The following is a 26,688-nucleotide window of genomic DNA, read 5'->3' as shown; positions in this document are numbered from 1 at the left end:
CACTCCGACGTGGGTCCCTGTCCCCCCACTGACGCTATACTTGATCTCAACCGAACGGCTGAGAAGTGATGCTGCACCCCCACAGATGGGGGGGGCAGCGCGCTCCCCTCAGAGCCTGGCCGTCCGGGTTCTGGTTCTCAGGCATGGTCACTCTTCATGTTTCCCTTCCCTCCACACACCTCCTCCCATCCCTTCTTGGCTCAGCTACAGCTCCCTCTCTCTGGGGGGGGTAGGGGGGTAGGGGGGGCGGGCGCACACGGGCCTTCCCTGCTCTTGCAACACCCCCTCCTCTGACTTCAAAGAAGCAAGAGCAAGGCTGACTGACTAATACAGAGTGGGCAGGGCAGCTGACTTCCCAGGTGGACAGTGGGCGGCTCCTGCACCCTGTGGAGCCCCCCCTTCACTCCCCAAAACCCCCATGGAGTCTCTCACTCAAAGCTGACAGGCTAAAGCCCATCCCTGCTGCCAGCCCCCCTTACCCTGGCCCCAGGCCCTGGGGTTGTAGCCAGCCCCACCCCTAGTGTGGGCCTCCAAACCCAAGCCAGGTCAAGGTCATGGCGCTGGGACAGTGGACCCCTTCCTGAGCTGCAACCTTACCTTGAGAGCCCTGCCTCTTCAGGTTCCTGGCCACAAAAAGGTCCCCTGGATCCCTCTCTGGGGGCGGGGCAGGGGCGGGGGCGGGGGAGAGAAGCCAGGGTGAGCAGGCAGCTAGCTCCTGAGACCCAGGGACAAAGGTGGAGCACACCCGATGGGGAGGGCAGCTGGGGAGTGTCAGGAGGGGACAGAGGAAGCAGGAGGGGTGGTGGCAGAAGCCTGGGACCCCTCCCACGCCCAGCCCGCACCTTAGCCCACGACCCTGTGCAGGGTACCTTGGCTGTCCGTGATGGGCTCTTTGACTCCTTCGGTGAGCAGCTCAGGCCTGGAAAATACAAGTGGGGCTATCACCAAGGTCCCACCAAGCCCCCTTCATCCTTCACAGGCCGCCCCTCTGAGCCTCAGTCTACACATCTGTGCAATGGGCTCTTCTGCCTTTGGACAGTCCAGGTCTGGGGCCCTTGTCCTTCTCCTTGCAGCTGTCCTGCTGACCCATGTGTGAGATCTGGGCTGGGTGTGTGTGTGTGTGTGTGTGTGTGTGTGCGCGCGCGCGCTGGGCTCTGAGGATTCAGCCGGGAGTGAGACCAGCCGGGCCCTGGCCTGGTGGGGCTGACGGCCTCACTCTCAGTTCCAGGATGCTGCATGACTGCCGCAATCCAGGGTCAGAGCACGTGGCCTGGGGAGTCCCCAGAGAACCGGCTGTAAGTGTAGGAGCCACTGGGGATGACGATGTGGCAAGTTCTCGGAGGCACAAGGAAGGCCCGAGGTTTCTGGCTGAAACCTGAGAGCTGCCATTGCACTTTGGAGTCAGGGGCCTCAGGGTCCAGGCCAAGTTCTCCTCCACAAAGCCCTTCCCAGACATGAGGTAACTGCCCACATCCTTGAAGTAGCCACTGTTTCCATCACCCCATTCTCAGGACCAAGAGACTGAGGCAGCGGGAAGGTTAGTAACATGCCCAAGGCCCCACGGCTCCAGGGGCAAAGTTCAAATAAAGTGCCCCTCTCCCCCTCACCACAGCTTCTCCAGCTGAGGGACACCCCCTCCCCACTCAGGCCTCTGTTTTCTCATTTCTTGAAATGAGACAGTAACCCTGTCCTGGCTCAAAGAGGGGAGCAGGCCTTACACATCCAAGTCTGAGGAGACAGCGCGGACTGTGGGAGTGACGTTGGCCTGGCCTCGGGGGTCCTGCTCCTGACCCTCCTCGGTGACTGTGGGACATCACTCTACCTTCCGCGCCTCAGCCCATGAGGAGGAGGGAGAGGTAGTGGCGGGGGATCTGAATACAGTCAGGTCTTTTCCAGCTCCTGAGACTGTGGGCTACTGCAGGCTGTGCCTCCTCCCTTCTGGGCCCCAGGAGCCCAGCCCTGTTCCAGGGACTGAGCGAATGCCGATGCCTGCTGCCAGGACAGGCATCAAGCCCTCATCCGCGGGCCGCCTGACCTGGGGGCAGAGTGCCCCGAGAATCTGGCCTCTGGCCTCACTCCCTGGCAGGGTCTCTGTCGCTGCTCGGCCACGTCTGTGACGGAGATCCTAGTCTGCATCCCTCCCTTCCCTTCCGGAGGTTTGAAGTGGCTGTCAGTCACCTGTCCCACTCCTCCAGGCAGTCAGCCCTCCTCTGGCCGGCCGGCCTCCTCAGCACCCTCAGGCGGCCACAGACCCCAGACCCCCAGCCCCCGGCAGGCCCACGCTGGCTGGACCAGGCTGCACTGAGAATGGGGCATTAGAGTCAGTGCCAGGTGAGTTAGCCGGTCCTGGTCCCTGGTTCCCCGGAGAGAACCTCTAAATCTCTGGAATGTCTGGAATGACAGGAGTGTCTGTTACTCATGGCGAGCCTCTGGGATCACACCTATGTGTATGCTAATGAGTTGACCCAGGATCCAGGAAGAGCAAGCATGTGATTAGAGGACTGGGGCTCCCGGCCACCTGACACCTGACTGCTGGTGGGGGCGGGGTGGGGTTGGCTGGAGACAACCAAGCCTACTGAATGCATCCCCGTACACACCATGGGCACTGGTGCTCGGTGCAGAGGCCTGGTTCATGAATCGATGCCCTGATTTCATGGCAGAGGGCGTGGAAGCTCTGTGCCCAGTGCCCTCCCAGACCTCACCCTTTGTGTCTCTCCAATCGGCTGGCCCTGACTTGTGTCCTCTATTTAAAACTGCGATCATAATGCAGCCTCCCCTGAATCCTGAGAGTTGTTCTAGCTAATTATTGCCCCTGGGTGAGTCGAGGGAAGCCAGTTACTCAGAAGTGTAGCCTGTAATACTTTATTATGGCAGCTCCAGCAAACTAATATTCACATATACACACATGCATACATGCACACATATGTATATCTATTGAGATGTATTTCACATAACATAAAATCCACTTTTAAAGCATGCCCATCGGTGGTTTTTGCTATATCCACGAAGTTATTTTTGTAGCCACACGTCTATCTAATTCCAGAATCTCACCTCCCAAATGTATCCTTTTCTATAAGTAAGATTAATGAGAAGTAGCTATTTTTCACTTAATTGTCCTAACAGTATTTCTGCTATTTTTTAAAACAAGGAAATGCTCTAATAAAGACACTCGAGTGTTCACTCTCTCTCCTCCAGTCATCTCTAAAAGCCAGCCCAGAAGATAGTCTTCCGTCCCATCACCCCACCTGCTGCCTGGATGAGGTTTATCCCGCCCCCACCGGAACCTCCTTCTTCACTTGCCTTCCAGGAAACTGGAATTAAAGTCACTTTTAAAAACGGCTACTGGCCAGGTGGCTCAGTCACTTAGAGCCTCATCTGGCACACCAAAAGGCTGCGGGTTTGATTCCTAGGACACATACCTAGGTTGCAGGTTGGATCCCTGGTGGGGGTGGGTGCAGGAGGCAACCGATCAATGTCTCTCTCTCACATTGATGTGTCTCTCTCTTCCTCCTTTTCTCCTTCTCTCTAAAAATCAATAAAAAAACATATCCTCTGGGGAGTGTTAAAAACAAACAAAACAAATTTGCAATGCTGTTAAAGCAATGGACTCCTCACACAGGTAACCCCCTGGATAAATCTCAGAAGCTAAGTGAAGGGAGCCAGATGCCCACTGCTGCACACTGTCTCACTCCATTTACATAAACATTCTCGAAAAGGCAAAATGAGAACAGAAGGCTGCCCGGTCGCTGCCAGGGGTGAGGGCTGCCAAAGAGGGGGCACGGGGAAGATTCTGGAAACTGCTTTGTATCTTGATCATGGTAGTGGTTTATGAGACTATATGAGTTTGTCTAGTTCAAAGGGTTGTACATTTAAAAAAGGTGAATTTTATTGAACGTAAATTAAACCTCAATCAGCCTGACATTAAAAAAATCCCCCCACCAAACCCACAGTGACTAAGTTCTTAGAGTGCCAGGTTCCCTGCTAAGCTGTGACCTCTACTGCCATCCTATGAAGTGGAACAGTGCACCCCACCGAATACCCCAAGGACCCTGCTGAAGGTCCCTGGGAGGAATGACTAAGATCCAGGAAACCACCTGACGTCTGCCACAGAGCCACCAGCTTCATATACTTCTCAACAGAAAACAGCATTAAAAAATGCTCAGGTGCCCTGGTTGGGTAGCTTGGTTGGTTAGAGTATCATCCCAAAATGCCAAAATTGTGGGTTCTATCCCTGGGTCAGGGCATGTACAAGAATCAACCAATGGCCCTAGCTAGTTTGGCTCAATGGATAGAGCATCAACCATCAGGCTGAAGGGTCCTGGGTTCTATTCTGGTCAAGGGCACATGCCCAGGTTGCTGGCTCGATCCCCATTAAGGGCATGCAAGAGGCAGCTGATCAATGATTCTCTCTCATCATTGATGTTTCTATCTCTCTCTCCCTTCCTCTCTGAAATCAATAAAAATAAAAAAAAAATAAAAAGAATCAAACAATGAATGCATAGGTAAGTGGAACAACAAAGAAATGTTTCTCTCTCTCTCCCCCCCACTCTCTTTCCCTCCCTTCCTCTCTCTCTCTAAAATCAGTAAGTTAAAAAGACGAAGTGCTTAGGAGCACAGGGGAGAGACTGCTTCTGCTGGTGAACAACAAGGAAAGTCGGCTCACATGGATTCGCTGTTGGTTTGGTTCCTTCCTTTGAGCCACCCAAGGGCTTCAGGTCCGGGTTTAAGGTGATGGATGGGGAAAGCTGTCTCCAGGTGAACGAAGCCCCCTAAAAGCTGATAGCTCCCACTTCCTGTCCCCACTCTGACCCCTCCACTGAGCATCAGGACTGTCAGTCCCGTTACCCACCTGCCGTAGGTCCCTCCCTGAAAAGCCCAATGAATCTCAATCCTAACCCATGTCCGACCAGCTCTTTATTTTTATAATTACAATGTATTTTTATTGATTTCAGAGAGGAAGGGAGAGGAAGAGAGATAGAAACACCAATGATGAGAATCATTGATCGGCTGCCTCCTGCACACCCTACATTGGGGATCAAGCCTGCAACCCGAGCATGCCCTGACTGGGAATCGAACCATGACCTCCTGGTCCATAGGTCAACGCTCAACCCCTGAGCCATGCTGGCGGGGCACGGCCTTATCTCTAAAAAAAATTTTTTTAAAAATGTTTGTTTTCTACAGAGAGGAAGGGAGAGGGATAGAGAGCTAGACACATCGATGAGAGAGAAACATCAATCAGCTGCCTCCTAAACGCTGGGTATGTGCCCGCAACCAAGGTACATGCCTCTGACGGGAATCGAACCTGGGACCCTTGAGTCCGCAGGCCGACGCTCTATTCACTGAGCTAAACCGGCTAAGGCAAGGCCTTACCTCTTGATGACGAACTGGATGCTGTTGCTGGCCTCTAGGATCTTGCGGAGCTTGGCGATCCCGAAGCAGTTGGGCCTGCGGAGGGAGATGCCCTCAGGCAGCCCCACCACAAACAGCTCCTCGGGGTACATCAGGAACTTGGAGTAGGGCACCTTGACGGGCTCCGAGATGCCGATGGCCTTGGCTGCAGAGACACAGCTGCTGTAGGCCCACCGGCCTCCACGCCCGCCTCCCCCGTCGGCACGGGGGCCACAGCTGCCAGGGCCCCTGTAGACCCAGCACTGAGAGCTGAGCCTTTCTAACCTTCCGGAGAGGTGGGCACTGCTACCCAGCCCCGGGTAGGAGCCCCGGAGCCCAGACAGGACGTGCCTCATCTCAGGTCGCAGCGCTCCAGAGGGGAGGTACGTGAACCCCAAACTCACGCTTGGTCCACGCCCTCACACCCAGGCAGCGCGGGAGAAACCACTGCCGGTGGGTGAGACCTGGCGGCGGCTCCACCCAAGGCCATGTGTCCCTCTGGTGCCAGAAAAGCCCTCCAGAGGGTCCTCGGCCACCATCAAGAACCCCAAAACTCTGTGTGGCCTAACACCCTGCTTTGGGGAGAGGACAGATCCGAGGTCCAGGCCAGGTGCTGCCACGGACTAGCTGTGGGGCCTCAGAAAAACCGTGTTACTTCACCAGGCCTCATTCTCCTTATCTGTAAAATGGGTATTAAGACACAAAGGATTCTGTGAGATGGGACCAGAGAACCTGTGAGAAGCACTTAGCCAGTGCCTGGCAAACCACAGGCGCTTAATAAAGAACAGCTTTCTCTCCTGCCTCCCCATCCTCTCTCCTGGTCTCTCTAGTAGGAAAGTCCTTGCTATGTACTGAGTCCTCCTGAGGACGCTAGACGACGGTGCCCAGGAGGACAGAGGGGCCTTCTCACCGTGGAATAAGGCGGATGTGAGTGAGCCTGAGCCTGCTGACCGAGCAGGCCAGGGTGCAGCACGCAGAGGGTGGGGTTTCCCGGCAGTGCCTGTCATCCTGGGTGCCCCATCCCTTTCCCAGTGGGTGCCAGCCCCTCTCGGGCCTCCCCACCTTGTACCCATGCAGGGAGCAGCTGGGACGGGGGCCAGGGCAGGCTGCCCGGCCGGCCCTGCCGTTCCTCGCTCACCGTATCTCGTGTTGAAGAGCAGCTCCACTTGCTTCCGCAGGGGCCGGATCACATCGCCGTGGCCGTCTGAAAGGCAAAAGCAGCGTGGAGCCTCCTCAGGGGCAGCAGCACCCTGCTTCTCGGCCCGGGCCCCAGCTCTGCTGGCACCAAGAGCGACCCTGTGGCGGGATCTCGGGATGGGGAAGGCCAGGTAACCTGTTCCTTCGGAAATGGCACCCCCGGACCGGCCTGCAGCTCCCGGGCTCCAGTCCTGCTCGTGAAACCTGGTCCAGGGCATCCCCAGGCTGAGCGGAGGTCTGGGAGGTTTTGTGGCCCAAGAATGACAACGGGCCTCTCTAGGTAAAGTGCCACTCCAGACCAGCTCAGCGAGTTACCTAACCAGTTAATGACTGACACGACGTTTTGAATGTAATTAAAAAAGGTCTGCCGCTGCCCTAGCCGGTTTGGCTCAGTGGATGGAGCACCGGCCTACGGACTGAAGGGCCCCCAGGTTTGATTCCGGTCAGGGGCGTGTGCCTTCGTTGTGGGCACATCCCTGGTGGGAAATGTGCAGGAGGCAGCTGAGCAATGTTTCTAATTCTCTATCTCTCTCCCTTCCTCTCTGTAAAAAAATCAATAAAATATATTTAAAAAAAAAAGAGTTCTGCTGCTTGCATCTATAGACGCTTGTGGGATACAAATGGCTAACTAGTAAACACTAAGCCTGCAAATCGAGAATGCTGCCACCAGGTGGCAGTGGACTTTGGCTAACCCTGCATGGTTGCAGCTGCCTGGCCTGGTTTGGGGAGGTGACCCTTCTCTCCTCTGACACCCACTCACTCCATTGCAAGAGCCGACACTCCTGAGATGAACAGGCCCATCCTCACTCCGCCCCTTCCCCTTCCCCTTCCTGGCCCAGTCTCCTTCTCAGCAGGAAGGGAGCGAGCCGTGTTCCTAAGAAGGACCGTGTCTGATGGACACAAAGCCCATTTTGTGCTTTCAGGCCTACATTGTACTTGCTCAGGGAGACTGACCCAGACCTCATTCTTTAAGATCTTTGTGGATGATGTTGGCAAACAATTAAAAAATAAAGGGGAGCTGAGGCCGGTTTGGCTCAGTGGTAGAGCATCGGTCTGCAGACTGAAGGGTCCCAGGTTCGATTCCGGTCAAGGGCATGTACGTTGGTTGCGGGCACATCCCCAGTGGGGGGTGTGCAAGAGGCAGCTGGTCAATGTTTCTCTCATCGACGTTTCTAGCTCTCTATCTCTAAACCCTTTCTCTCTGTAAAAAATCAATAAAATATATTTTTTTAAAAATAAAGGAGAAAAAATCTTTGTGGAAAGGAGAAGTGTGTATAATAAACACAAACATGGAAAGCCTTGCCGTTTCCCTTCCAAGAAAGAGCTGCTGTACCTCTGACCAGGTGCCTCCTAGAAAGCAGGTCTGCAAACCTCCCCTCAGGCCGCCCACTGGACTCCCGTCCCCAAACGAGGTGTTGAAGAGAGAGAAAGGAGAGGTGAGGGGCAGGGGAGGCAGCAGAGAGAGGGAGGTGGGTGACGTGTGGAAGGTTGTCAGTGCCTTACCCTCCGCAGGCCGCTCCTCTGGCCGCAGGTCCTCGCTGGGGCCTTTGTCTGAAAGAGAAGAGAAGATGCTGGGAAGCCACGGTCATCGCCTCCTGCACCCTGTGGTGCCAAAGTCAGGTCAGACAGGGGAGGAGCGGCAGGCCGGGGGCTTCGACTCTGGAGCACGGCGAGTGACCCCCAGACGGGATCAGGGGTCTTGACGGAGCACAGGCACGCCGCCCTCAGCTCCATGTGAGGAGGCAGCTTTAGAGACCAGGCATCCCTTCGCGTTTGGCAAGCACCCCTGAGGGCCAGCCCTGTGCCTGCCTGTCCTTCCTACTACGCTCTATGTTCTGTTCCGGGCACCACGGACACGCAGGAACAGGACAAAGCGCTGTCCTCCTGGGATGACGCAGACATGGTGCTGATGCCATCAAGAGAAGCAGAATCAGACAAGGGGACCGAGGGCCTGGAGCCGTCCCAGGTCTGGTGGTTGGAGGTGGGGCTGATGAGGTGGCCCTGGCCACAGCCCAGGCTGCCAGCAGTGGGTCCAACCTTGCTTCCAGAGGCTTACCGCTCCCAATAAAAGGGCGCTTACTGTCCACAGGTAACAAGGTCGCAGGGCAGCAAACGGGAGGTGGCTGCTGAGGCTGCATGGAAGTGTGGGGGAGGTTTTGAGAGGGGAGGCTTCCTGCAGGAGGGGTGCCTGGGCCAGACCCCTGTCCAGGAAAAGCAGTGGGTGGGAGGGACACAGGAAGGGAGGGGGCACACAGGAAGGGGGCGAACTCTGCGGTGAGGGGTTTTGGCTGGGGATGACATGGGAACTGTGACAGTGGAGTGGGGTGAACGGGCCGGGTCCCTGATGGGTATAGGCCCTCGGCAGCAGCCTTCATTGCTGGGGCAGAGGAAGGTCTGGGGCTTTTCAACATTAGTGACACTTAGACGGGAGCTGTGACGCAGGAAGCTCACTGGCGCCTTTGCACGCAGTGCTCAGCCCTTAAACAGCTCCTTCCAGCCCATGACAGGCAGCTGGGCTGGGGAATGGGGGAGCAGGTGGCCCCCAGCTCCGGAGAGCACGCCGGGATGAGGGGTGCAGGGCGCTGTCCCCCGGTCCAGAGCTGAAGGACAGGGGCGAATCCTGGGAGAGCCGTCAATGGTCAAGGCCCGATCACCGATGGAGGAAGGGGAGCCCGCACACCTGGGCTCATCAGATAAGCCTGAGCCTTGGGGCTCAGCCTGGAAGGAGCTGGAAGGTTCTGGAAGGTTTCTCTATGCAGCTGACTTGAAAAGGTGGAGGGCCAGCCCTGAGGTTTAGGCCTAACCTTTCCTCAGGGAAATGGACAACTGCAGGGCTGTGTGTGCCGGGCCCACCTGACCGAGGAACTGGCTGTGGGAGAAGAACCGGCAAACAGCTTGTGGTCAATGCCTTGGAAACAGCACTCAGCCAATGGTGGTGTGTGTGTGTGTGTGTGTGAGTGTGAGTGTGTGTGTGAGTGTGTGTGTGTGTGAGTGTGTGTGAGTGTGTGTGTGTGTGTGTGTGAGTGTGAGTGTGTGTGTGTGTGTGAGTGTGTGTGTGTGTGTGAGTGTGTGTGTGTGTGAGTGTGAGTGTGTGTGTGTGAGTGTGTGTGTGAGTGTGAGTGTGAGTGTGTGTGTGAGTGTGAGTGTGTGTGTGTGTGTGTGTGTGAGTGTGTGTGTGTGTGTGTGAGTGTGAGTGTGTGTATGTGTGTGAGTGTGAGTATGTGTGTGTGTGTGAGTGTGAGTGTGTGTGTGTGTGTGTGAGTGTGAGTGTGTGTGTGTGTGTGTGTGAGTGTGTGTGTGTGTGTGTGAGTGTGAGTATGTGTGTGTGTGTGAGTGTGAGTGTGTGTGAGTGTGTGAGTGTGTGTGTGTGTGTGAGTGTGAGTGTGTGTGTGTGAGTGTGTGTGTGTGAGTGTGTGTGTGAGTGTGAGTGTGTGTGTGTGAGTGTGAGTGTGTGTGTGAGTGTGTGTGTGTGAGTGTGTGTGTGAGTGTGAGTGTGTGTGTGAGTGTGAGTGTGTGTGTGTGTGTGAGTGTGTGTGAGTGTGTGTGTGTGAGTGTGTGTGTGAGTGTGTGTGTGTGAGTGTGAGTGTGTGTGTGTGTGTGAGTGTGTGTGTGTGTGTATGTGAGTGTGTGTGTGTGTGTGTGTGAGTGTGAGTGTGTGTGTGTGTGTGTGTGAGTGTGTGTGTGTGTGAGTGTGTGTGTGTGTGTGTATGTGTGTGTGTGAGTGTGAGTGTGTGTATGTGTGTGAGTGTGAGTATGTGTGTGTGTGTGAGTGTGAGTGTGTGTGTGTGTGTGTGAGTGTGTGTGTGTGTGAGTATGTGTGTGTGTGTGAGTGTGAGTGTGTGTGAGTGTGTGTGTGTGTGTGTGAGTGTGTGTGTGAGTGTGAGTGTGTGTGTGTGAGTGTGTGTGTGTGAGTGTGAGTGTGTGTGTGTGTATGTGAGTGTGTGTGAGTGTGTGTGTGTGTGAGTGTGTGTGAGTGTGAGTGTGTGTGTGTGAGTGTGTGTGTGTGTGAGTGTGTGTGTGAGTGTGTGTGTGAGTGTGTGTGTGAGTGTGTGTGTGTGTGAGTGTGTGTGTGTGTGAGTGTGTGTGTGTGTGTGTGTGTGTGTGTGTGAGATGTGGCAGGCCACGAACCCAGCTCCCTCTTCACCCAGCGGCGTAATCTCCGCGCAGGACTAGTGACTCTCCTGGGCCCTCAGCTCAGCTGCCTGCAGAGGCCACACACTTGATAACACGACTGTGCGGCCCCAGCCCCACTTCCCTCCGGTGTCCCGGACCCCCTCCCAAATGGACCAATGCCCCACTCTTCGGCCATCTTCTGGGGGACCCTCTCATATGCCGGAGAGCAGGGCAGACAGGAAGAGAGGAGTCTGGTGGGGACAGAGGGATTCCTGGGCAGGTGCCAGTGACAAGGATCAGGAACTGTGTCTGTCCTCAGAGGCAGAAAGCTGCCAGGTAGTAATGATGCCGCACCTGGAACCGCTCAGGAGGGGACAGACTCCGGGGCCAGGTCCCCCTCTCCTGTGCCTCATAGTTCGCCAGGTGGCCTGTGAGGCACAGGAGAGGGGGACCTGGCCCCGGAGCCTGACCCCTCCTTAGCGGTCCACGCTGCAGTGCCAACCTGCCTCCTCCCCCCGCCCTGCCCCCCGGCAGTAGCGGCAGACTAGAGCCCCAGGCCCTGACCCCGCCATTCACAGGGTTCCAAACTGGGAGTGGCTTATGCCAGCCTTGTTGGGCCCCCCACACTGGACTAGGTCCTCTCCTGGGGAATCTTTCCAAGGCAAGGGGAGACAAAGAAAAAAAAAATTCATTTCCTAGCACACAGGGCAGGTACTTTGGGGGCCCACATTCTAAATAAGGGGAACGTGCCACTTACTCTGAACATTCCTGTCCACAAGCTGAATGCTCCCCATTTCAACACGGGGAAGCCGGAAACAACCTCAATCCGTGACCCAGGGCATGCCGACACGGCGGAGACCACGCTGCTGCACGGCTGTCCACGTGAGGACACGAGGGACAGTGCACACGATAGAGCCCGTGCACCAGCCTGTGTGCACTTTCCTGCTGTCACACCAGGAGGGAGAACCCTTTCCAACAGGAGGGGCACCGTGCTGGTCCATGCCCCCCACCCCTCGTGCCACCAGCCCCTCGGTCTCCAAACTGGGACCCCCATGGTTTCCTCTAATGCTGCTGTGAGCACAGCCAGGCACCAGGGGGCCTCCTAGTGGCCAGGCCACACTGGCAGCTCATCCTGAGCCTCTGACCAGCGAAGCTCCCTACGGTCTCCACTCACGGCTGTCAAGTCTGGTCACGCCCAGCCCTGGCAAATAACATTCCTTCTTCATCACCAAGGGATGGAGAACACACACATCACCACTGATTTAGGAGATGAGAAAGATAAAGCACTTAGCTTAACACAGCTTCTGTTTTGATATTTCTTTTTTTTTTTTTTTTAAACTAGTGATTATGTTTTCAACACAGTTGTCAACAGAGCACACTCGACTTTTCGTGTTCTGCATCCTCCTTTGTTGCCTATTTTTAGTGTCAGGAGGAGACCATTAATGGCGCCCTGGTTCTTTCCAATTTCCACTGTCATCAGTAACACAGCTACAAACACTGTGCAGGAAATATTGTCCATATTGCAGATATTTTCCTAGGACTGTATTCCTTGGAGGACCACAGGGAGCTCATTTTCATGGCTCTTCAAACTGACAAACTTCTTTATTATTATTAGTAGAGGCATGGTGCACAAAATTCGTGTGTGTGTGTGTGTGTGTGTTCCTCAGCCCAGCCTGCACCCTCTCCAATCTGGGACATCCCTCTCACAATCCAGGACTGCTGGCTCCCAACCACTCACCTGCCTGCCTGCCTGCTTGCCCCTAACCGCTTCTGCCTGCCAGCCTGATCACCCCCTAACCACTCCCCTGCCAGCCTGATCAATGCCTAACTGCTCCCCTGCCAGCCAGATTGCCTTCAACTGCCCCCCCCTCCCCCCCCCCCGCCGGCCTAGTCACCCCTAACTGCCCTCCCCTGCAGGCCTGGTTACCCCTTACTGCCTTCCCCTGCTGGCCTGATCACCAGCAACTGCTCTCCCCTGTCGGCTACCTTGGTGGCCATCTTTGACCACATGGGGCCATCTTGTGCGCTGGAGCGATGGCCAATTTGCATATTACCTCTTTATTACATAGGATTTTCAAATTTCCTTAAAAAGCAACTTGCACATTTGCATTTGCATGCAGTGCGTACCCATTTCCCAATACACTCAACTAAAGTTATATCCCATTAAAAAGTGCAAAAGCCGCCGAAACCGGTTTGGCTCAATAGATAGAGCGTCGGCTTGGGGACTGAAGGACCTGGGTTCGATTCCGGTCAAGGGCATGTACCTTGGTTGTGGGCATATCCCCAGTAGGGGGTGTGCAAGAGGCAGCTGATCGATGACTCTCTCTCATCGATGTTTCTAACTCTCTATCCCTCTTCCTTCCTCTCTGTACAAAATCAATAAAATATATTAAAAAAAAAAAAAAAAAAAAAAAGGAGTAAGGCTTCTGCTGAAGTGACATTAAAAAAAAAAAAAAAAAAAAAAAAGTGCAAAAGCCATGGCCCTGTGCAAGTCCTCATTCCTCTGTGCCTGTCTACTCGCTGTTTGTTTACTGGCGCAAACAGATGGCCCACGCATGCCGTGGTGGACACTGGGATGTACCACCAAGGTCCCCAGCTTGTTGCCCCAGCAGTAGGGACTGTGGTGAGCTGGCAGCCCAGGGCCATTGCCCCTTCAAGGACCACCCTTCTGGGCCAACCCACATCCCATAACCAATTGAGGAATAAAGACCAGGACACCCCAGATCAACTCAGAACTCTGGGGGGCTATTCTGGCTCCAGAGGCCCCCGTGCAGTTAGTGAGACTGTTGCTGAGGTGGCATCATGGGTCAGAAGGCTTTCCTTCTGCCCGCTGTGCTTCCATCCCTTTGTTTTCATAGGTGTTGACCCCAGGGGGTGCCCCCAATAAACATCCCACACGTTAAGCTCCGTCTCTGTTTCCTGGGGAACACAACCCATGACGCATATCCTTGGCCTGTCAAAGCCACAGAGAACATGTCTTGGGTGGACTCCCCATTCCTTCCCGAGGCATCTGCGAATTGCATGATCCCACTGCCCGAGGTCCCTTTACCCGACTGACAGTTGTTCCTGGGAGGACCGAGCCCTTCCGGCCGGCACAGGAGACCTCCCCGGCGAAGGCGAGGTCCCCCTGCAGCCCTGCTTTCCCAGCCCACTCCTCAGGCCGGGCCCACTCTGGGTCCCTTCTGATGACCCTCAGCCATGTGTGCAGAAGTCTTTTTCGGAGCTGTGCCTGGGACCGATGCCCAGCCTCCCTATCTGCCATTTGGGCAAAACCTCATCTTGAAGTCCGTTTTCTTTTGTCAGCTTGGCTTCCAACCACCACCACTTCTCCAGTGCGACGGGGGGCGGGGGGGGGGGGGGCTCTCAGGGGTCGGCTGCGGGGGATCTAACTGCCGGGCAGCGGAGACCTGCCCTTGCCCACAGCAGCTCCGCAGACCCTCGCCACTCCTTAGTGACGGGACTCTCAGTCCTCCTCTCTCTCAACTTCCAGGCCATCCTCCCTGACCGAGACGGAGCCAACGAGGGGCGGAGACGTTCTGCCTTTATTCCGTCACCGACTCACAGGACACCACCCACGGAGGCCTGCGGGAGGCCTCTTTATTTATTTTCCCAGTCACCCGTGCTGCCCCCAGCCCTTTTCTTACCAGTCATCATCTCCATCCCATAACCAGAATCTTCCGAGGGTAGATGCCCGGGCATGGAATCCGTCATTTCCTCAGAGGTTGGCGATGGGTCTGGAGATAAAATCCAAATGATAAGAGAACCTTCTGCTTGTCCCACCCCGTCACGGCCCCTCAGGGGCCCACGTCCAGCATGTCCACAGAGCAGGACCCTTCAGGAAGCCGTGGCCCGGAGCTCTGGGGGGGCAGCCTTAATGACCCGAGGCCAGGCAGGGCCCCGGGGGCCCGGAGCCACGGGCTCAGTGGTTCCTCCATGCCGAACCTCCAGAGGCCGAGTATGCCCTCCTCACAGACATGGAAACGGAGGCAAAGTCTGGAGTCAAACTCAGATCCTCCTACTCCCGTGACTTTTCTTCTCCTCCCTCCTGCCTCCCACATCCCAGGGAAGCCAGGCCAGAGCGGTCAAGGCAGGGGGAGAGAGCCTTTAGGAGGCCCGAGTCCTGGCACGCAGGGCAGATGCGGCTGCAGATACCCCACCACCCTCAGGACCGAACGAGAGCACCCATAGGGGTCGCCCCCATCTAGCTGGGAGGGCAGAGGGTGGTTCCCGAAGGAGCCCTGCGGTGGGAGTTGCTCGATTCCTGTAGGTCCAGGTTAGAGCAGCCGGGGCAGCCCTTCGAGATGCCTGTCCCTTACCTGGGATGGTGACCTGAATGATATCCAGGTCCTCCGGCTCGATTTTGATGGGCCTCAGCCCACCCAGCTCCCCGGAGGTTCCTGGGAGGAGACAAGAGATCCAGTCAAATGTGGACACAAGCTTGGCTGGGCCAGGCGAGTCGTCCCAGAGCATTCTCTTGCCTGTGACTGGCTGGTAACACCCAGGAACAGCTCTATCGGCCCCCACGCGCCTGCCACACCAGGAACAGAGGGTCAGGCAGGGCGTCGGGCCAGGCCTGGAGGCTCTAATTTACGGACCTGGCAGCAGGGGCCCACAGAGAGAAAGCCACTTGCCATAGACATCCTAGGAGGTAGTGGTGATGCCAGAATCCAGGTCTCCCAACTCCCTCAGTGCTACCAAATGCCCTCGGCCCCTCCCTGCCCCCCACCCCGGGAGCTCCCAGCTGTGCTGCAGCGCCTGGTGCTCTGAGGCCTGGGCGTGAGGGGCAGGGGTGGGCAGAGGAGTGGCTCTGAGGCCTGGGCGTGAGGGGCGGGGGTGGGCAGAGGAGTGGCTCTGAGGCCTGGGCGTGAGGGGCAGGGGTGGGGAGAGGAGTGGCTCTGAGGCCTGGGGGTGAGGGGCGGGGGTGGGCAGAGGACATTCACTGGGACCCCAGGCTCATGGGGTGGGGGAGGGAGGTGTGCCGAACACTGCAGGGTCCCGCTCCTTCTCACCTGGCCCACAGTCTTCAGAGATCCCGCTCTGGTCCGACCTGTGGGGAGGAAGCCAAGACATGACATGGCACCAGCCCAGCTGCCAATTCAGAACGCACCCCAGACCACGCTCACGCCAAGGCTCCACAGCAGGGTTCCTGGCGCCGGGGACAGGAGCCTGCTTGCTCTCCTGGGTGCCCACCTTCCCCACCAGCGGGGAGTCCTGAGGCCTCGCTCTGGCCATGGTGGGAGCTCAGTTTAGCCCAGTAGGAGGATGACCAGTGCTTGCTGGGAGGGCTGAGACCTATAGCCTAGAGGGGGGCTGGGGAGCAAAGCCGGGCAGGGTCCCTGGGATGGGTGATTCCGTTAATTCACGGAGCCTGGAGGGGAAGCTGGGCTGGGCACGGGGACTTGGGCTGAGTGGCCCACCCCTGTGCGGGTGGCACTGGTAGATCGTGACTGGGCCCCAAACCGAGTGCAGGGCCTGCGGACGCACGGGCAGATGCCTGGCCACCAAGGAAGGCTTCCGAGACCAGGGGACACGCAGCTAAGTTCCCCAGGTCGGACGAGTTCTCCAGATGGAGAAAAATCGGCGGTCCCTGCCCTCCTCCTCTGTCCCTTTATCTCCCTGCCACACCGTGGGGTGAGGACACCCTGTGTGTGTCAGGGTGTCTAGGTGGGATGCCCCTGGGCCTGTGAAAGGCTTCAGGGGGTTGGGAGGCTCTGGGCACAGCATCCCGGCCCAGCCCTAGGCCTTGCTCCTCCCCGCAGGTGCCACCACCTCCTCCCGAGCGGGGGTGCCCATGGGCTGGGAGCTGGGGTGTGGCCTTACCGAGCAGCCCCTGCTAGGTCGAGCACAGTGACACGCGAGACTTCTGCAGAGGTGTCCTCTGGTGGGCTGGCGGGCTCCAGCTTCGTGGGGTCTTTGGTAAACTTGTTCCCTGGGTGGAGAGTCGAAAAGGGGCGGGGGAGGTCAGGGTGAAGGCTCTCCAGCCTCCCTCTGCCTGGGCAGGGGCCTCTGCGTGAAGCTGTTGGGAGCACCCTGGGGTGTGGTCTGGTCTCGGACCCTCCTTCTTGCGGGCTCCACGGCTGGCTGGGCCAGGGTGGGTTCTAGGGCAAGATGCCTCCCCTGGGAGAAGGAATAAGGGCCGTGGTGCCAGGGGAGGCTAGGGATCTGCGAGGACTGGAAGGAAGAAGGAGCTGCCAGCAATGACGGTCCTGACACCCACAGGCTGCTGGGGCTGAGGGAGCCCTCGGGAAAGGGGCTGAGTCTCCCCGAAGGCCGTGCCATGGGACCGTTCTCTCTCTGAGTTACCCCGGGGACCCGGGGAAGGTGCTCTTATCACACCCACCCCACAGATGTGGAAACCGAGGACCACAAGACCCCGCCGACGGCCTCAAAGCCAGTGGGAGGCAGGGCCAGACCTGGGACCCAGGTACATGGCACCCCAACCTCCGTGCTCCCTTTGTTGAACCAGGCAGAGTGGGCCTCCTCCTTAGAGGCCTGCTTTCTACTGGCTACGGCCCGGGCTCGGGGGCTACCTACATGCCAGGCCCCACTGCTCACTAGCTGGGCTTCAGGGAAAAGAAAAAGAAAACACGTCACAGGGCTGCGGAAAACGCAATTTCATTAAAATGAAGTATTCTGGCAGCTTAGAAGAGTACCTGGCACACGTTAATATTCAGAAAACAACAGCTTTATTGTTTGCTATTCAGGGCATCGCCGGTCTGCAGGGGTTGTCTGCTCCTGGGAGCCGGGGGCCTGTGCCTGCCTGGGCTGCAGGCACCACCCCCAGGGCCCTCTCTGCCCCCGGCCTAGTGCAATGGCAGCTCAGGCACTCTTGGGGGCATCAGCTTGGTGATGGTAAAGATAAGATGGTGCCCACACATACCTGTGAAAATTCGCTCATCAAACATCCTGGAGAGAGAGGAGAGACGGGCATGAGAGCGGTGCAGCCCCAGGGCTCCCCCAGGCTCAGGGAGCCGGCCTCCAGGTCCCCTTCAGTGACGGTCACTTGAGTCCCACACGCACGGCTACAGCTGCAGACCTGGGCTCGGGGCTGGCCGCATGAGGGCAGGAGAGGGTGTGGTCCAGCACAGCCAGATACCCGAAACCCTTTCTCCTCAGCCAGGGAAGGCGCGGGCAAGCCCCTGGTGGTTCTGGGTGGTCCAGGACGGTGCCTCAGGGGCCGCCTCCAGCCTGGGCTCCCCTTGGCCCCAGCTGGTGGATGGCTCCCGCCTTTCCCACCAGGCCCGCAGATCTGTGTCTCAGGGACAGTCTTGGGGAGAGACCCTGCTCCCAAGAAGCTGTCTGTTGACTGCATAAGCCAGGCCTGTCATCAGGTCACAGACAAGCAAGATGACACCTGGGACCTCTCACGTGACTCAGGAGCCCAAGGGGCCCAAGCAGAAAGGGAGACGGGAAGGACTTCAGGGGAGGGATGGCAAACTCAGGTGAGATGGTTGAGAGGTTCTCCAGATAAAAGCACGGGGTGAGGGTTAGGGACCGGGGGAGGGGGCAGGGGAGCTCCACCTGGCTGGTGCTCAGGCACATGGTCTCTACCCTGTGGGCAATGGGGAGCCCCGAGGGGCACAGCACCATCAGATCACTCCATGCTCACCCAGAGAATGGACTGGAAGGGGATGGCTGGGTGGCTGGGCCAGTCAGAGACCCCTGAGTCATGCTGGTGAGAGACCTAGAAATTTGGCAGGAAAATGAGGATGGAGGAAAGGTGTCCTCAGTCCCAACCAGGTGGCACCCAGGGGGTTGGGGAGCCCTGGGCAGTGGGTCTGGGGCCTGCAGTCAGGCCTGAGTGCCAGGGGCCAGAATTGGAACCTAGGCCGTCAGGGCTGGTATGTTTAAATACTACTTCATATAACAGGGAAGTGAGGTCAAAAACAAGAACTCGTGTTTACTGAGCATGTCAGGTGTGTTATGTCCGCTTCCTCAGTTTACGTTGGAGAAAACCTGGGAGAGGAGCATCATCGGCCCGGTTTTTATAGACGAGGAAACGGAGGCTCAGAAGAGAAGTTGCTATTCAAGGTCATCAAGATGTGAGTGGTCAACCCAGTTGGTGTGGCTCAGTGGTTGAGCATCGACCTATGAACCAAAAGGCCATGGTTCGATTCCCAGCCAGGGCACACGCTGGAATTATGGGCTCGATCCCCAGTGGAGGGTGTGCAGGAGGCAGCCGATAGATGATTCTCTCATCCTTGATGTTTCTATCTCCCTCTCCCTCTCTGAAAGCAATAAAAATACATCCGAAAAGAAAAAAGATGTGAGTGGCTTCAAGCGCAGTCATCTGATGCCAACGATGCCTCCTCCAGGAAGCCCCATGGGTTTGCTGCTCAAATGCCATTGAGTCTACACCGGGGACATAGGGAAGTGACCACCCCTCATGATGGGCAGTGGCCTCTGGGGGCAGGTGGGGACTATGCCTGCTCTTTCATAAAATCTTCAGGGGAGCCCAGTGAAGGGCTGAGCGTGTAGAAGAGACATGCTAGTGGAGAATTCAATGTTCTGGGTTGAAGGAGATGAAACACATGGTCAAGCACATAAGGGGACACTGGGATGCCCTTGTTTTCTTCTCTCCTATCCCCTACCCAGAGTCAACTGAAGAAAATGGACTGAGGCAACAGCAAGAGGGATCTGAGCTAGACCACTGTAACACGGCCTGATGACTGACTACAGTTCACCGCCAGAGTCATTCACGAAGTGGGCTCCACAGGAGGGGCTGTACAAGCACAGGAGATGGCGGCTCAGATGCAGATGCCAGCAAGGAGTGCGCTAATGAAGGAAGGGGGCGTGGTCTTTCCGAGAAAAGAGAAACCGGAGAGCAAGAGCAGGGGCCCTGGGGTGGGCGTGTGCCTGGCATGTCAGGGAAGCAACAAAAAGGCCCGGAGCCTGGAATGAGCAGGCAGAGGGGTGAGAGGAGGGGGATACGGCCCCAGGTGAGAAAAACAAAAGCAGGCCTTGAAAGACAAGCAGGTGGGAAGCTGGTCCGGGTGGAGGAGAGCTTCAGCGAAGGCCCAGAGGCAGGGGAGGTGGCAGGAGCTCCTGGGGGTGTGGGAGGGCAGAGCAGCAAGAAGGCTAGCTGGGTGGCTGCCAACAGGCCAGAGAGCATGCCCTGCCCCCTGAGGGCCAGAGGCAGTGAAGGCTTCTGGGTGGGAGACCCACACTATCAGCCCTGACCTCCAGAATCTTCTCCTGGGAGACACCGAGAGGCCCACCCACTGTCCTGGCCAGCGGCCTCGGCCTGTGGTCCTCGCCCAGGCCTCGAACATGAGCCCTCTTCTCTTCTTGTCTCCACTGCTCTCTTCCCTGAGATCCCTTCCTGGCCAGGACTGACAGTGTTCAGATTTTTATCTCTAACCCAGGCCTCTCTCCAGAGCTCCAGGCTTCTGAGAATGTCATCTCCGGATCTTCCCCGAGTTCACATATCCACAGTGAACTCCCTCGGAAACATGGGGTGATCCCTGTCCCCCTGCTCCGCTCCCCGCTCCCACATTCCATCCACCAGCAAACCCCATCACAGCTGAGCATTGATCCCAAACCCCGCCACTTCTCCCCCTGCTCCGGCCACGCTGGCCCGGCTCACCACTCAGCCTCCCCACCTCTGCTCACGTCTCCCGCAGCCAGAGGGCCTGTGAGACCCAGACGCTGGCCTCTAGCAGCACCGCAGAAGTCCGACCCACCGCCCTAGAACTATTCTTAACTTTTGCTCACGCCCTGGCCTCCTTGCAGCCCCCGGGGAACCCAGACTGCTCCCTTCCGCCCACTGGCCAGCTCTCCACGGGGCCCACCCTTCTCAAGCTCCCAGCTCTGGCTTAACACATGGGGCCTTCTCTCCGAGGCCCCCTGACCGCCCTTCGTCGGCTCCCTCAACCCGTGTCTCTTTCTCCCATTACCCAGTTTATTTCCTAAGCTCCAAGAAGTCAGAAGGTATGAGGCCAACTTGGCCAAGCATGTATGCATGCGTTCATTCATCGACTCATTCCACAGACCTGTATTAGGCACCTACTGCCTACCAGGGACCGTCATGGCCACTGGGGACTCAGTAATGAACCAAACACAGCCCTGTCCACAGTCCCTGCTTGCTTTATAGTCTAGTGGCAACCAACAGGCGAGCAGGCACATGAGTAAATGAATGCACTGGGCTCACACCGCCCAGGGAAACACCCCGGAACAGACGCCCAGGGAGGGACCATGCAGTGCCGCCTGGAGGCAGGGGGCTGGCCCCCTCAGCCTCTGTCTGCCCCTCTATCTCTAACCGTTTAGGAAGCATCATCCAGGAAGTCCGGGCATTGCCTGGTACAAGCCTGGTGGTGAGTCCAGTACCTGGGAGGGCAGTTCTCCTGCCAGCTAGGAGGGCCAACCCTCGCCCCAGGTAAGAGGAGACCACCCAGCTGTTAGGTTCAAGGGTCAGAATTCTCTCTCGGGTCTGCTTGATTCTCTCTTTAGGTCAGAGAACCACTTCATCCAGTCCCTGCCCCATCGTCGCCTCCCCAGGGCCCTGCCTCAGGCTGGCTGCTGCCCCTGCCCAGCCTTCACACCCTGATGCCTTGGACCCAGGCCCAGCGTGGAACAAAGGTCACGCCCCCTGCAACCCACCCAGCACCTCTTAATGATGAAGTGGATGCTGTGCCGCTCCTCCAGGATCCGCTTCAGCTTGGGGACCCCGTAGGTGCAGGGGCGCTTGAAGGGGATCTTGTCCGGGATGCCCACGATCTCCACGGCCTCCGGGTCGCAGGCGATCTTCCGGTAGGGGACGGGGACCATGTGGTCCAGTCCCAAGGCTTCCGCTGGAAGGCAACGGCAAGGCTGAGTGCACGACGAAGGCCGCAGGGCACGCAGGGCCCCAGGCCTCGGTCGCCATCCCTCCCACCACCCGACACCGCTGGCCGCCCGGTCGTGGCCATGCTGAAATGTCAAATCACGTCTTCCTCTTAGAAAACGCCCACGGGCTCCCACCTCACTCAGGGATGGTCCACGTCCCGCCTGGGCCTCTGAGACTCGATGGGACCAGGCCCCCATCACCTGGGGACCGTATCCCCCTCCTCTCCCCGCTCTGCTTGCTCATTCCAGTCTCCGGGCCTTTTTGTTGCCGCTCTAACATGCAGGGCACATGCCCACCCCTGGGCCTTGCTCTTGCTCTCCTTTCAGATACTTTCCTCCCAGATAACCAGATGCTTCCCTCTCTCCTTTTCTCCAAGTGTCTGTCAGATGGCCCCTCATCAGCCTAAAACGGCCCCCTCCACCTCTCCCAAGCCCACCCCGCTTTGTTCTTCACCCCGAGTTTATCAGGACCTGCCATTGTGAACATGCTCATCTATTCACTGGCGCACTGTCTGGAACCTGAGCTCCCGGGAGCAGGGGTCCTTCACTGCCCGCGTCTGGGACCGAGACGGGGCTGGCACACCACAGTGCGCCTGGCGTTTCCACTGAGGGAGTGAATGGCTGCAGGAAGCCCCGGCTCCAGGTGGCTCTGGCAGGAGGCTGCTGGCCACGCAGGTGTGCCTCCTCCTCCAGCGAGGGCCTGGCACTCCTCACTCTTCAGTGACATCAATGAGATCCGGGCCGGAAGCTGACAGCTTTGCCGACAGCATTACAGACAGAATCCGGGCTCGTGAGTGGTTACTTGTTCTTTTCCTCGGGACTATGAGGTTTGGTCTTGAGCATTTCAGTCATTCACCTACACCCCAGCTCTCTGTGTGTTTATTCATTCGCTCACCAAACACTACTTGAACACCCACTGTGTGCTTGATGGCATTTTGTAAAAAAATTTGATTTTTAGAGAGAAACATCGACTGCTTGCCTCCCATATGGTCCTGGACCAGGGATTAAACCCGAAACCTAAGTAAGTGCCCTGACTGGGAATTGAACCCAAGACCTTTTGGTCTATGTATGATACTCTGACCAATGAAGCCACCTAGCCAGAGCGTGATGGTACTTTCATGTGTTCCCTGTTTTTCCCAAGGCCTGGAGGTCTCAGGAGATGAGCTGGACTGGCTGTCCACTCTTTAAAAAAAATAATAATAAATAAAAAAATAATATATATATATATATATATATATATATATATATATATATATATATATTATTGATTTCAGAGAGGAAGAGAGAGGGAGAGAAAGATAGAAATATCAACAATGAGAGAGAATCATTGATTGACTGCCTCCTGCACACCTCCTACTGGGGATCGAGCCTGCAACCTGGGCATGTGCCCTTGACCAGAATCGAACCTGGGACCCTTCAGTCCGCAGGCCGATGCTCTATCCATTGAGCCAAACCAGCTAGGGCCAGGTGCCCACTCTTGCCTTCTGACTGTTCTCTCCCAAGGGACCCACATCTCCTCACTGTTCCCTGGGCCCTTCCCCATCCTGGCCTTGTCTGTGTCCCCACCAGGCTTTGTCTTCGTCCTGACAAGGACCAGCCCTGAGCTGACCAGGGCAGAGCAGAGCTGTGTGGGCCCTTCCTGGGACACTGCCGACATTGTTTCCCTGTTGGTGCCGCCCAGGCCTGCGTGGGCGGCTTTGGCAGCCACATCCCACTGTGAAGTCACACTTAACTCACTGTCAAGTTAAACCCTCGAAATCTCAACAGCTATCAAACCATTTCTTCCCCCGACACCCCTCCAACATCACCAGCCACGCCCCAGCCCTAGCGCTTGAGCAATACGTAAATTCCTCGAGTCTACGTGAACTCATCTCCACTTGGGTTCATCAGATGTGCTGTCTCTTCAGCAGCAAGGGGCTCCAGTGGACGGAGGCAGGACCCTGCCCAGCCTCCAGCTGCAGCAGGCCTCGGGGGAACCAAGCCACTGTGCACCATCCGACATCCTTGGTCTAGTCTCTCCGTTTCCCAGGTGACAATGTCCTTGAGGCTCCCTAACGGCTGCCACCCCCATTTCTTTGTTATTTTTCTCTCTGTACCCCACCCCCATCACCTCCCCCAGAACTGATGGCTGAAAGGACAGAACCAGGAGCAGAATCTATCCAGCCGGGGTCTGCAGGATGCCTCAGGTCGCCCAATGTTCTCACCCATGGGATCCCCCTGTATTCACGGGGAGCCTCCTCCTCCCCTGGGCAGCTGAAGGGAAAGCTGAGAAAGGGCAAGACCTAGACTACGCGACGTCCAACATTCCTGCGTGGGTTTGGCTGTGGTGGGCGCAGGTGCTCAGGTCTAGAAAAGGTTCCACATTCCGGAAACATCAAGAGCCCACAACAGGCCTGAACTGCGTGTGGCTGCGTGCCAGCGAGGCTGGGGCAGAGCCCGCTCCAGCTCTCCCCACCCCCTGCCTCCCATCCAGTCCACACCTGCCGGGGGCCTGGAGGACTCAGATGCAGACAGCCCTCCGGTCCCAGGCAGAGGGGCGGAGTGGGTGGGCCAGCGTGGCCACATCAAAGGCACCCAGCCTATCCCAGACGCCTTACTAAGGCCCCCGGGGCCCGCTCAGCCCCACCCCAACCTGGAACTGTCAAGCTCCTGTGCCCAGGCCTCCTCAGCCCCAGCCTGGATCAAAGGGCACCTCCTCCGTGAAGCCATCCATGACTCCCCGAGCCTGCTGAGAGCTCACCTTCCCTTGGGCTGCCTCTCTCTGAGGGCTCCCATCCCTGTGTGCTACCACACACTGGAGTGTGTGGCTGTACGGCACGGCCTGCTACCAAAGACACGTCTTCAGCAACTGCTGCCACACCGTGAGAGCAGAGCTGGCCTGGGAGCCTGGCACAAGGCCGGGGCTCGCCATGCATGCCTGGTAAGTGTGCGAGTCAGTAAATGTGCGTGAAGAGAAGGGAGGAAGCGAGACCGATATGTGATATAACAAGTGTGTATGTGGTCTTCAACTCTGGTTCCTGGCGCAAGGGCTCACAAAACCCTTGTAATCTCCTGAGCAACAGGGGTGGGAGGGCGTCCATTGTTACTCATAAGAAGTCCCTTTCTTTTTTTTCTTTCTTAAAAAAATATATATTTTATTGATTTTTTTACAGAGAGGAAGGGAGATAGAGAGTTAGAAACATTGATGAGAATCATCGATCAGCTGCCTCTTGCACGCCCCCTACTGGGGACGTGCCCACAACCAAGGTACATGCCCTTGACCGGAATCGAACCCGGGACCCTTCAGTACGCAGGCCGACGCTCTATCCACTGAGCCAAACCGGTTTTGGCAAGAAGCCCCTTTCAACCCTACCTGACAGGGCTCTGGAGGCCCAGCTAGCCAGGCCAAGTCTCAAGAACAAGGGGGACTGAGCCTCCAAGAGATGCAAAGGGCAGGCCAGGCAGAGGGCACAGCACAGGCAAAGGCAAGGAGGCAGGAAGAGGCACGGCGCTGTGGGGAATTTGCAAGCAGCCTTTTTTCATTTAACTGCCTGCCTTCCCCGCCCTCCCCCCGCCCACATCTGCCTGCCTCCCACAGGTGAGTCAAGGTCTGGGGCTCTGCCATCAGCCCCACCCCCGGGAGAATGTGGAAGAGAAATATTGACACAACCACCCCCTCCTCAGACGGGAGATGACACGAGCGCGGATGGCACGCGGTGCCGACATATGGCGCTGGCTGTCGTGTGAGGGAACACAAGTGACTGCCACGCAACGAGCCGCTCAGCACGCGCCCGGGGCCACCCCGCGCCGCCGCCCACTCACCGTATCGGCTGTTAAACAGGATCTGCACGCACTCCCGGAGCGTGTTGATGTCCTCGGTTTCCTTGATGAAGGCGTCCCACTTCTCTATCAAAACACAGGAGGTACGAGTGAGGCCCAGTCAGAGACGTGGCCCCGCGGTCCGGCGGCCCCGGGAAGAGACAGACGGCCCTGCTCCCGGCTGGGGCTGTGCTCTGAGACAACCATTCCCTCTCCACAGCCCGGGCCCTGGGCTCTCCCCTCCACCTGCTCCCACCGCGGGCCCTGACACCCCAGCCTCCTCCAGGAAGCGGCCCCACGCACGTCCAGGATGCTCTGACAGTCTCCCCACCCGCTCTCAGGGCTCCGCCGGTCCGTCCTGGGCTCCTGCTGTCCCAGACCGGTAGGAAGCTGGGAGAGCGCTCCCTTGGAGAACAGAGAGGCTGAGTCCTGACCTCAAAGACCAAACCTTCACGCTTCACACACTCAGGGGCCTCACTAGCCTTGGTGTTGTTGGCTTCCCCTAAACCCTTAACCCCACTGGCCTCTTCCATGAAAACAAAGCCTTTGCCTCAATTTAACTGGAATAACAAGAGTGATCATTTGTCATTATAATTACGAAGCGACATCTTTAATTTATTAAGTGCTTATCCGTGCTAAGCACTTTATATATGCATATATATATATATATATATATGTGTGTGTAAAATATCCGGTTTAATCCCTCGTGACAACCTTTAAACATAGATATTATTTCTGTTTCAAATGGGAAAACAGGCTCAGGGATGCTCCGTGTTTTGCCTGAGATCACCCAACCAGCGCCCCGCGAGATTCTGTCCCGGCTTGGACCCCTTGCCCTCCAAGGCTGCTCCATCTGGACACCCACACCCTCCCCTTGCCAGGGATCAACCTTGTTTGGGGCAGTGGGGTTTCCAATCTCATCCAAGGGGCCTAGGTTTTCTAAAAAGAGGCTCTCTCTGCAGGTGAGGCGGAGGCCTCCACCAGGCAAAACTGCTGGGAAGTCTCCATCCCTCTTTAAGGAAGCCGGAAGTTTCCTGCTCTCGGTTCTCTGGGAGGTGCTTTCCAATCTGTCCCCATTTTTTTCCACACTCCTTGTTTCCAGAGGTGGCGCTGAATCCCTCTCCCTCCCTCTGAGTGTGGATGAGATCAGGCTCTGGCTTCTAACAGGTAGAATGTGGCAGAAGTGACAGAGATTTCTGAGGCTAGGCCCTAAAGGCCATGTGGCTTCCTCCTCCCTCTCTCTGGGATCGCTAACTTCAGGAAACCAGCTGCCCTAGTGTGAGGAAACCCAAGCAGCCCTGCAGAGGCCCGAGCAGTGAGGACAGGCCTCAGAGCCACACCACTGAGCTTGGAGGCGGTGACTCCAGC

The 26,688-nt window shown here is 57.1% G+C and overlaps 1 protein-coding gene across 3 annotated transcripts in view; it reads right to left on the bottom strand.

Annotated features, from left to right (window-relative positions):
* GTF2IRD1 (GTF2I repeat domain containing 1) overlaps window positions 1-26,688 on the bottom strand; it is a 99,138-nt gene that overhangs the window by 30,800 nt on the left and 41,650 nt on the right. For 2 of the 3 annotated variants that reach the window (XM_084881977.1, XM_084881978.1), the window contains exons 8-18: window positions 25,324-25,407; window positions 21,305-21,488; window positions 17,579-17,604; window positions 16,519-16,627; window positions 15,708-15,745; window positions 15,015-15,095; window positions 14,343-14,432; window positions 8,089-8,136; window positions 6,527-6,592; window positions 5,371-5,554; window positions 870-919 (exon numbers count right to left, since the gene is read on the bottom strand). In XM_084881977.1, the coding sequence (XP_084738103.1) occupies window positions 870-919; window positions 5,371-5,554; window positions 6,527-6,592; window positions 8,089-8,136; window positions 14,343-14,432; window positions 15,015-15,095; window positions 15,708-15,745; window positions 16,519-16,627; window positions 17,579-17,604; window positions 21,305-21,488; window positions 25,324-25,407 (960 nt within the window). Of the gene's footprint in view, window positions 1-597; window positions 655-869; window positions 920-5,370; window positions 5,555-6,526; window positions 6,593-8,088; window positions 8,137-14,342; window positions 14,433-15,014; window positions 15,096-15,707; window positions 15,746-16,518; window positions 16,628-17,578; window positions 17,605-21,304; window positions 21,489-25,323; window positions 25,408-26,688 lie in introns of all 3 variants that reach the window. The other variant, XM_084881979.1, reaches the window with a different exon arrangement.

This window comes from Pipistrellus hanaki (genome assembly GCF_964339955.1).
Source record: "Pipistrellus hanaki genome assembly, chromosome: 4".
Lineage (NCBI taxonomy): Eukaryota > Metazoa > Chordata > Mammalia > Chiroptera > Vespertilionidae > Pipistrellus > Pipistrellus hanaki.
Note: the sequence above shows the minus strand (reverse complement) of the source record. Positions and strands in the feature narration are given on the sequence as shown.